Below are 10,909 nucleotides of genomic sequence, written 5' to 3' on the forward strand. Positions count from 1 at the left end.
CAGGAAAGGCACATACTAGTTGTGATGGGTGTGAGAGAGGATTGCAGCTGAGAAGCACTTGGTGTGGCAGGCTGCCTCCTCCAGCAGCTGCCTGGCAGCGTGAGGTGCTCCAAATTGCCAGTCTGACTCAAGCCAATGGTCCATCTTGTGCTCTGGTTCCCCCAGGGTGCTGCTCGCTGCTTCAGGAGAGGCTGATGATAGTCCAGGGTGTGGGGAAAAGTAGCAGAGGCCATCCTGCCACTGACCTCTCCTGTGTGGGCAAGGTGGAACAGAGGTGGCACAAGAGCCTTCCGATGTTACCCACAGTGCTGTACATGACTGGCTGTGCTACCATCGTCTCACACAGGGGAAAGCTCCTTCTCCCAGTTTAATATAAAAGACTTCCCAAACGGTGAAAAGGAGCTGGGTGGAGGCACCCTTCTCCCTGCCAAAGGTGACTATTCTACAATGTCTTTCCTTAGCACATGACAATGGGATATTACAGCTTATAAAAATGTAAAATCTTCACTGTGTGGAGCAGCACTTGTGTCAGCACCGGAGCTTTTATGTGGGAGTGCCAGGGAGGGTCCCCATTCAGCCATGGAGCCCGCTCCAGCCTAACGCTGTCCTTGAACAAAATCTCTCTGACCTCTTCTCAGTCTGTCTCTGCCTGGCTTGACTAAGCTGTGACAGGAACCCTAGATTGGTGCCATCAATTTCACCAGTCCAGTGACTTCTGAGTCATTTTCCTTGTGAAGAAGGGCATGTGTCACCACCAAATGGCAGTCACCTGCCTAGCTGCTCATGTCCTTTTCTGCTGCCAGTGGATTCTGATATAAGTGGAGAAAAAAAACCCTGCCAACATGATGGAAAAGGATAATTTAGTGTGAGATACTTGAACTGAAGTGGCATCCAACACAAATGAAGTACTTACCAAGCAAAAATGCATTCTGTCTCTATCCTGGAAAAATAACCCTCTAATGAGACAAAGCATGGGGGAGTCAAGTAATTAGAGTGGGAGAACCTCTAGTTTGCAGCTGGCTTGTATATGAAAGGTATTTGATTCCTATCCCCTTCATCTCCCTTTCCAGATTCATCCCTCATGCCTGCCTTCCCCACCAATTAGAGCTTTTCTTCCATGCCCTGTCCTCTCCCAACCTCCGCTTCCTCCCAGCGGGTGGGAGCTACTCATTAATGAGACAGAGATAAATGGGTGAAGCCTGCCCCTAGCAATGTGTGCCATCACCCAAAAAAGGGTCAGGGAGGCTGGAAAGCCCTCGGGGTTTTCTTTTTACCCGACTGTTTTACATGGAAGAAGTGAGGAAGCAGAGATGAGGAGGGAAAGATGCAGATAATTAATTTTCTGATCATGATGATTAGTTTCTTGAGTATGACAAAAACCATTGGTCTATGAGTGGGAGGCAAGCACAGAGATTATGGCCAGGCTTTCACTTCCACCACTGTCTTCCTCTGAGGAACTCAGCCTGTGCACCACAGCCAGTAACGCGGCCACTCCTGGCACGGGCCAAGTGTGCAAGTCCTCATGGTACATCCCAAACTCTGTTTCAATGCCAGGACTTGACACATAATCTTTTTAAGTCTGTTCCATCACAAATTTTATGGTGAACTTGGAGGGGAAAAACACTGATGATCCTGTTGAGAACCAGGAGACAAAAATAAGGGGACACACCTGGAACTTTGGGCACCCAATTATCAGCCCAGCCAGCCTTGCTGCCCCTGCTCCTGCTATTTGGAGGGAGCCATCAATATGCTGCATTCTCTATGAACCCCACTTCACCTCCTCATCTGGAGTGGGACATAGAAGAGTGTACTGGAAACTCAAGTAGATGTTGCTCCATGATGAGCCTTACCACTAAAATCTTGACATTCAGTTATCCTCAACAGCCCTTGAAAAGGCTGCTCAATGCTGCCCTCAGCCCCTGTGACGGGTCAGCAAGGAGGCTATTGTTACACCTCAGTGATGATTTTTCAATCTTTGTCCCCATGCAGGACCAGTGGACAGCAAAAACGAAGCAGCCATGTCTGAGCTGGTCCCAGAGCCACGACAAAAACCAGTCGTACCAATGAAGCCCATGGGCATCAACACCAGCTTGCTGGGCTACATCGGTATCGACACCATCATTGAGCAGATGCGCAAGAAAACCATGAAGACGGGTTTCGACTTCAACATCATGGTTGTAGGTAGGCAGAGACCAGCTGAGGAACTGGGAACCATGGCCAGGGATTGTCCTGGGACTGAGGCCAGGTGGGAGAAGCAACCCTGTGGGGAGGGCATGAGGGAGCAGGCAGAAGTTGCTCTGAGGGAAAACAGAGCCTGCACAAGACAAGGAGACACCTCCAGCCCCTTCCCCTGCCAGCCTGGCTCTGTTCCTTGGGCCTGCTGTCATCACTGGGCTGTGGCAAATGCAATCTCTGCAATCTCTTCCTCTCTGCAATCCTCAGGTCAGAGCGGACTGGGAAAGTCAACGCTGGTAAACACCCTCTTCAAATCCCAGGTGAGCCGCAAATCTTCAGGCTGGAACCGGGAGGAGAAGATCCCCAAGACAGTGGAGATCAAAGCCATTGGGCATGGTAAGAGCCAGGCTGCTGGGGCGGCAGCAATACTGATGTCTCAGCATAGCCTTGCAGAAGATCCCAGCAGTCTATGCAAAGAGTTCTTTGGTTTTAGGCAGCCCTTTCTCCATAGGAAGCTAAAGGACAGTTTTAGATGGCCTCAGAGACAGACAAGGCTTTTCTTAAACTGAAAGGCCTCTGATGCCACAGCCAAAAGTGAGGGGTAGACAAATGGAGAGACTTCATCACCTAAGACATTAGTCTGCAGTTGTGGATTAAGCCTTGCTGTAAGTCATTTTCACCTGCAGTTACATTTGATAAGCTACACAAGTTGCATTGTTGGGTCCCATCCCAAGCTTGGTAGTGCGCACCTCCTCACAAAGCATCAGCACAACTCCTGTGGTGTGCAGGGTAATGAGCATCATCTCGGATTCAGGATGATGTGTTAGAGGGGAGAAGTTGTGTTAGGGTGGGTACTACCTTTGGGCCACAGACAGCACAAATCCATTTTCCTGTGACAGAGTGGTGTAAGGTGGCTTTTGTGTAGATATTACCAAAATTTGGGGTCAGACATGGAAATGAGGGTCACAACTGTTGAGGCATGACACAAGCTGGTCTGGTTATGCTTGCTGGGCAGGGGTGAGGGCAGAGCTCTCTTGTTCTCTTGTGGGATACAAAGACATGTTTCATGACAGAGCAGGTCCCCAGGGAGGAGTATGATTGTTTGCAATTTTCCCCCCAGTCATTGAAGAAGGTGGTGTCAAAATGAAGCTGACAGTGATTGACACACCAGGATTTGGGGACCAGATCAACAATGAGAACTGGTGAGTTTTACAAGGTCAAGGCCTTGTGTCCCAGAAAGGGCTGAAGTTAAGATGGTATATGAGTGACTGTCATCTGCTTGGCCCTTGAAAGCATCTGGGATCCTATTGCACTTGGGGACTGATAATGGGGCTGTGGGACTGTGAAACCATGGGTCTGTGTGTGCGATTGGGGGTTTGCACATATTACATGGTAAATGCTTATTTCTGTGGCCAGTTACAGAAACTCTTAATCATCTGTGCTGATGGCGAGATGCTTTAGGTGGATTTTTTTTTTTTTTTAATGCCTGAGACTGCTTTGCTGCTGTCAGAGCTGGGAACACTGTGGGCAGGAACACGAGGAGATTTGTACCAGTCTATTCATCTCTCTTTCCCACTTTAACAGCTGGGAGCCTATTGAGAAATACATCAACGAGCAATATGAAAAGTTTTTGAAAGAGGAGGTGAATATTGCAAGGAAGAAACGAATTCCAGACACGCGCGTGCACTGCTGCCTCTACTTCATCTCCCCTACAGGGCACTCGTATGTACACAGTCCCTTGTCCTTCCTCCAGCCCTTGGTACCTCTGTGCCAGATACATACCCTACACTGCTGCACCTCAGACATGGATCCAGGGATCCTGCCAGCAGGACTGGGCACTGTTTAACTTAACTTTGGGAGCTATGGGGCTTGAAAGGGTCTAAGCTTACAAGAGCGGGAGAAATGCCACTGTGGTTTTTGAGAGAGGACAGAATGGATGGGAAGAAGGAGATGAGAACATGGTGGCAGCAAGCAGGGTATGTACAAGGGAGGGTTCACTGGTGCCCTGGTGCTTGGACAGTCATTAGGATGAAAGGCGAGGAGGGGAAAAAGTGACCCCTTCCATCTTGTTCCTTCTTGGGCTGCAGCTTGCGGCCTTTGGACCTGGAGTTCATGAAACATCTCAGCAAGGTCGTGAACATCATCCCAGTTATTGCTAAGGCTGACACCATGACCTTGGAGGAGAAGACTGAATTCAAACAAAGAGTGAGTATCTCTTCTTCTAGATGGGATCCTTCCCTGCCCTGGCTTGGAGGTGGGAGAAATGAGTGGTATCCTTCTTCCTGGGATTGCAGTGCAGTCCTCAGGGTGTGCACAGTGTCCAGTAATGGGTTGCTGGGTTAAGGCCTAAAGATGCAGCAGATTATATCTCTGAGGGCATCTGTTAGAGAAGGAAGAAATGTGTGTATCCTTGTGATGTCGTGTGATATGTTCTGTTGTGGGAACTGGAGAGCCAGACAAGTAACTGAGGTTGGGAAGCCAGACTCATCATTGCTGTCTTGTGTCCTCACTTTACTGTGCACTTCCTTGGGACGATCCCTCCAGCTTCTGCCTACTGGAAGGACGTCCCAGATGTGTTTGCCTGGCCTTGCCAACTGCCTTCTCTTCAGGTTTGTTCTGCTTTGTGCTCCAAAATGTCTTTCTGATTAGGTGCGCAAGGAACTAGAAGTAAATGGGATCGAGTTTTATCCCCAGAAAGAATTTGATGAGGACTTGGAGGATAAAACAGAGAACGACAAAATCAGGGTAGGAAACATTTTATTGTGGGAGGGGAAGGGTGGATGAGGAGGGCACCACATTTTGTTCTGCACTTCAGCATTATTGCCCTCACACATAAGAAATAAACTGCCTTTTAATCTTCATTCCTGTGGTAATTGCAGTCTTTTTCCAGGGATGTCTGTAAAGCAGAGTAAACCTATGAACAGCTGCATAACCCTATGGATCACAGAGTCTCCTGCACTCTGTGCTCTGGAAACAGATAGTTTCTCCCTGTGCTTAGAGATATCTGGGTCCCCAATAGCTTCACCTACTGTCCTGCTTCCCTGGAAAGCTGCACACTTACTCCATTTCTGGTTTCCTCAGTATAATTTCAGCCATTAAACTTGATGAATGTTCATGTGGCTTATGGGGAAGGACTATTTGAGTCCTGTCTTTCTATTGTAAAGAACTACAAATCTGTCAAGAAATATTCACCTCAAACTATCCATATGAGCAGCTCTGGGCTGACAGATCCTCTGTTGGTTATGCTAAGGTACTTCTTCTCTGGTCATCCCCCTCCTCAGAAATGATGGAGATAGGTGCAGAAAAGCTCTGCCCCAGCTCCAGAGCCCTTGGCACTGCTGCAGGCTACTCACACAGCTTGTTGGGGTGCAAGGACATCTGGAAAGCAAGTCCAGAATTCTTGGGATAGCACTGAGGGGTGAAAAGGACAGCCAGTGAAGTTTTGCTCTGGAGAATCTCTTCCCTTGGAGAAAGCCTTGTTTTTGTTCAGCTGAGAGGTGGAAAGGTGGATGGGGAACCATGGTGGTGCTGGTCTCTGGAATGGGTTCAATGGATCTTTCCACATGTCTCTCCCCAGCAGGAAAGCATGCCCTTTGCAGTAGTGGGCAGTGACAAGGAGTACCAAGTGAATGGCAAAAGAGTCCTGGGCAGGAAAACACCTTGGGGAATCATTGAAGGTAAAAAAACTCTTGCTTATGGGAGCTGAAGGTATTGTCTGCAGATCAGAGTAATAGACAAGGGTCCAGATAGCATGTCCTGTGGCTACCTTCCCATCCCATTTGTGACAAACTGCTTGAAACCGGCCAAAAGGAGAATTCTCAAATACCTGTGCCAGGAGGGAACTGCCATGGTCAATATGGTGCCACTGTCACCATCTGGCAGAAGCTGGAGCCACTCTGAACATCATGGTGTGTGAAGCTAAGCTCCTGAGGTTGTCTTGGTTTTCAAATGAAAATTCATGTGTGACTGCTGAGCATCTCTTAGTGTGTCTCCCCAAGGCTCAACAGCATGGCGTTCAGACAACTGCCTGTCCTTTCTGAAGTATGCAAGCTCTACCTACTTGGAACCTGCCCCCATGGCAGTGACTTTCCCATCCTCTATATCCACAAAGGGGCCGTTGAAAAAACCAAATGTAACAATTGCTTGCTTTCTTTTCAGTGGAAAACCTCAATCACTGTGAATTTGCCCTACTTCGAGATTTTGTCATCAGGTAAGGTCACGGTCATCAGCACCAGTTTGCTCTTGACGAGCTGGGAGTCTTCCTGAGATCCAGTCAGAATGAAATAGCCCCTACTAAAAGGGAAATAGAGTAAATTTTAGGCAGTGATAGCTTATGTGGTATAAGGTTGGATTGAGTTAAGGGGTAGATATTCTAGTGCCTCTCTTAGTGACATGACCACTGTGTCAGGTAGGTGCTAGTTTTCATGTATGAACTGGATGCCTGGAGAAAAGCAGGTTACTACCACCCGTCTCAAGGTTGCAAAAACTCCCATTAAGGGAGTTTAAAAAAAATCCAGTTAAGGTTGGAAAAACTTTTATTTGCTGCTGACAACAGGTCAGTAATAAAGAGGTCACTACAACATCCTAGATTGTGTTTCCTTCCAGGTTGAAGGGTGTGCTGGAACATATGAGCTGGAAGTGAAAATCTTCCTATTTCATTAGCTTTCATTGTCCTGTCTTATTTCTACTCTGTTTCATGAAGTTGCCTCAGCACAAATTCTGCAGGAGAGCTGTAGATTCAGGGTCACCTCTCTTCCCTATAAAAAGAGAAACACAGTTCAAAAGCCCTGTGGCTAATTCCGCTTGTGGGTATGGTGCTGTTGAGACATTTGGTCAGGTACAATGCTTTGACATCACCCTACTTTCCTTTTTTTGTTTTGTAATACCTTCTCCAGCAGAGGTGCTTTTCCAAAGTCTTTCAGTAAAAACATCCTACCCAAATGATCATCACAAAGCCTGTAGCAATCCAAGCCCCCAGGCTGTGTAGGGAGGTTAGGGATGATGCTCACAGCAGTGTTCTGCAGCTTATGATCTGCAGTGAACCTGATACACCTCCTGATTCTTCCTTGCCTCACCACTGCTTCAGATAAGCCCCACTCTGCTCTGACACACCAGGAGGGCCAGTGGCTGGGCCAGTTGCACAGGTGAGAGAAGGGCAGAGCACTGGCAAGCACAGCCAGGAACTTCAGCCCATGTCCTGCATCCTGCCTGTGTGTTCTCAAATGCTCTAGCTCTCAGTTGTGTATGATGGCATCCATGCTATCCATGCAGAAAGAGGGGCAACACTAATTAGCTAAACTGACTGACTGAAAAAATCTTCCATTTATTTTGGGGAATAAAATTATCATCAGAAGAATAATAGTCACTGTGCTGATATTGGCTATCATGTCCTCTTTCCCAACCCACTTTGTCCCCTGCAGGACCCACCTTCAGGACCTAAAAGAAGTGACCCACAACATCCACTATGAGACCTACAGGGCCAAACGGCTGAATGACAACGGAGGGCTGCCCCCCATGACTGTGGAGACAGAGGAAAACCACGAAAGTAACCTGTGAAAGACCTCCCCCTCCGTGGTCACCCAGTGACTCTGGCCAGACAACCCACCCCTGCTACCCCTGACTCAGCCACGGGCCTGTCTCTGCAGCACGAGGCAGCTCCTGGTGGGAGTGAGAGGATGCGAGTGTGACTTGCGTGTGGCGTGCGTGTGCCTCCCTGTGTGCCGGACAGGGACAGGGGCATCCCCCCGGCCCTCCCAGAGTGTCCCCATCCTCAGTCTGTTTGTGCACAGTGCACTGTCCCTCAGCTTCCCTGCTCTCCTTTCTGTGTCTCAGCTGTGTATCTTGCCTGGGGGAAATAGTGTTGGGAGGGAAGGATTTCTAGGGGCATGGATTTTGGAGGGGGGAGGTGTGGGGCATGCTGTAGTCCTGTTTTTATCACTTGGACACAAGGCAAGGAGAGACTCTGGGAGAGATGGTGGAGTCAATGCATGCATGTTTCAAGAGATGTCAGCAGAGATTTCTCTTGGATGTAAAGACAGCTGGTTGGTCTGAGGGCATGGTGGCCTGGCATTTTATCCCCTTTTCTTGCTGTGGCTTCCCAAGGGGAAATGGCAGCTTGGAATAGGGTAGATGAGAGAAGACTGGCACTGTTTTGTGGTTCAGAGCAAGTGACTGGTGGGAGGAGACAGAATTAGTTCTTGGCCTGTAGCATCTGTTTGAGAAGCATCAAAGTACTTGGGGGAAATGGATATATTTTGCAAAAGAAGCAAAACCCAGGGGGAAAGAATGTGTTCCTGCTGCAGAGGGTGCATTTGCCCTGCCCAGCACCAAGGTCAAAAGCCATGCTTGTGTCACAGGCATTTGGCTCTGTGCAGATCAGACCAAGCTGTGCTGGGGTCACCCCAGCTCATGGAGTCACCCCATGCCCCTGCTGCAGTGGTCTCTGTCCAGCAGCACCGAGCAGGTCCTGGCCAAACCCTTCCCCACAGCATGGCCCCTCTGCTGTGCGAGCACAGGGAGGACAGTGCCACAGGGGGTCCCTGCTGGGACCTCCCCAGGGACAGCTCCCCTTGGCACAGCACCTTGGGGATCTTGGAGGAGTGCAAACAGCCATGGATTCAGAAGCCCTGGGCCAGGGTGGGGGCACAAGAGATACCTCTTCCCCATTGTCCTCATTGAAATGGCTGCATTTGCTACTGTAGCAGTGCTGTTCCTCTGCTCTCTGACTGTGCCGCGTCCTCCTCCACTGCTGTGCTTTTGTCCTCATTCCCTTTTAGCCTTCCATAGCTTTCTTCCTTCCTTTCTTTCCCTGTCTCACTTTCTCTGTTTTTCATCCTTTAAGTCTCTCCTTCATTTCCTCAAGTACTTGAATATTCCTCTTCTCCAGGCTGTTTCCTCCCTCTCCCAAGCTCTCACACCTTCTTAACAATGTGCTTTTGTGTCCTGTTGAGAAGCTGTTGTTTTACCTTACCCTGGAGGGGATGGGGAGGGAAGGTGTGAGCAGAAAGAGGCACAGCTTCACTGAAGACCACATGCTTGTGTCTAGCTGGTGTGTCAGCTGTTTTCTGGGTGTCCCAGAGTGAGGTCAAAAGTGTCAGGGCTGCCTGGGCAGAAGCAAGGAGGGGAGAAGACCAGAGATGTCCTGAGGCTGGCAGTGTGTGCCTGTCTCTGCCTGTCACGTGGCTGGCAGGGGCTGTCCCCTCCAGGAGAGTTGCCAGCCACACTTAAAACGCACACATGGAATGCCATGGCCTGGCACCCAGCAGGGGGAAGTGCAGGGCTTGGGATGGGGTTGGAAAGGCTGGCACTGGAGGGAGGAGGAAGGAAACAGCAAATGAGCAGCAGAGGAGGACTCAAGTCAAACTTGATGTTGGTTGATGGAGCTGTGTGGGGGCCGGGGCTGGCAATGGGGTTCTCCAAGCCTTAGCAAAACCGTCAGGAGTGTGTGTCCATCTTGTGGCTTTCTCTGGTGCAAAGCAAAGGTCCTCTTCACTCTCACTCCCACCTGTCCACGCAAATCAGCCATTCTCAGCAGCACTGGGACGTGAGGGCCATTCCAGCACTTCCGCATCCTTTCCCCACCCACGTTCACAGCTCCTGGTGTTCCTGTGTGCAGTGTGTGCCTGCAGCCTTGCACACCCTCCCCCTGCACCAGGCTCCTCTGTTCTGCAGGGAGCAGGAGCCTTGCCACTGGTGCCAGCAGCCATACCATGGACCCCTGCAGAAACCATCCGGCCACGCTGCCACCCATGCTGCCACCCATGCTGCCACACGGCCGGCCCTGCTCAGCCCCAGGACATCAAAGACATGAACCTCGTCAAAGACACTGCCAGGGCTCTGCTTCTTCACAGCACTGAAGCACGAAGCCACGTCCCATCCCTTCACCCTGGGCTACAGAATAGTAATCTTTATGACTTTTGGGCCCAGCCAAGGGTTGGGGCAGAGACACAATGCTGCCCTGCTTAAAGAAAGCAAAGCAGACCCACACAATAGAAGAGAGAGACTTTCCTTTGCCTGTACAGTGGATTTCAAGGACAAGGTTGTGTGTTTTGCCCTATAGGTTTAGGAATTTTTATTTCTTTGTAATAACGTGGTTTTTACACCCTGCTCTGTAATTTCTTGTTGGATCATAGACTACTTTTAAAGGACCTGTAAAAGCTTGTGAGAAAAACCCGCTCAGGTACTCCTCACTGCCATCTGCTCATGCCGATATCCTACCAGGAAGTCTACAAACGGCAAATAAAAAAAAAAAAAAAATCCCACGCGGCATGACAACGGGAGAAACTGTTGGGAAGAAGCCTCTGTGAATGGATAAGCTGGGAAAACTCTGAATGGAGAGCCACCAGCTGATGTTCCAGGCCACAGCAAGTCAGCTGTTCCCCGAGATATCCCGAGTGATGCTGTAGAGGGGAAGAGTCTAAACCTTACACCAGACTGGCCCGCTCAGCGCATTCGGAGGCTCACAAGCTGTTCAGCACAAAAGCCGTTCGCCAGAAGAACTTTGCCAAGCACGGCAAATCCTGGACAAATTCCACCGAACAGGCGTGGTTGCACTGAGCAGAGAGAGTCAGAGGAGCGAGCGGGGCTGCATGTAGGCACCAGTGTCTGTGGTTCGTTGCGCGGCGCGGCGCGCGGCGGGGCCAGGAGGGGCCGGGCGAGGCCGCCCCTCAGAGCTACCGGCCGCCATTAAACGGACGCGGCACCGCCTCTCACTTCCGCCTTGCTTCCCGCTAAC

At 50.0% G+C, this 10,909-nt stretch overlaps 1 protein-coding gene across 5 annotated transcripts in view; it reads left to right on the forward strand.

Annotated features, from left to right (window-relative positions):
* The window catches only part of SEPTIN3 (septin 3), a 15,663-nt gene extending 4,777 nt beyond the window's left edge, over window positions 1–10,886 (forward strand). For 3 of the 5 annotated variants that reach the window (XM_031057681.1, XM_031057683.1, XM_005421878.2), the window contains exons 2-10: window positions 1,990–2,181; window positions 2,443–2,571; window positions 3,296–3,377; window positions 3,760–3,897; window positions 4,263–4,380; window positions 4,825–4,920; window positions 5,753–5,852; window positions 6,334–6,385; window positions 7,596–10,886. In XM_031057681.1, the coding sequence (XP_030913541.1) occupies window positions 1,990–2,181; window positions 2,443–2,571; window positions 3,296–3,377; window positions 3,760–3,897; window positions 4,263–4,380; window positions 4,825–4,920; window positions 5,753–5,852; window positions 6,334–6,385; window positions 7,596–7,731 (1,043 nt within the window). In that variant the 3' untranslated portion in view covers window positions 7,732–10,886. The remainder of the gene's footprint in view (window positions 1–1,989; window positions 2,182–2,442; window positions 2,572–3,295; window positions 3,378–3,759; window positions 3,898–4,262; window positions 4,381–4,824; window positions 4,921–5,752; window positions 5,853–6,333; window positions 6,386–7,595) is intronic. The other 2 variants (XM_031057682.1, XM_031057684.1) reach the window with 2 other exon arrangements.
* The last annotated feature ends 23 nt before the right edge of the window (window positions 10,887–10,909 follow it).

Source organism: Geospiza fortis, unplaced genomic scaffold (genome assembly GCF_000277835.1).
Source record: "Geospiza fortis unplaced genomic scaffold, GeoFor_1.0 scaffold173, whole genome shotgun sequence".
NCBI classification, from domain to species: domain Eukaryota; kingdom Metazoa; phylum Chordata; class Aves; order Passeriformes; family Thraupidae; genus Geospiza; species Geospiza fortis.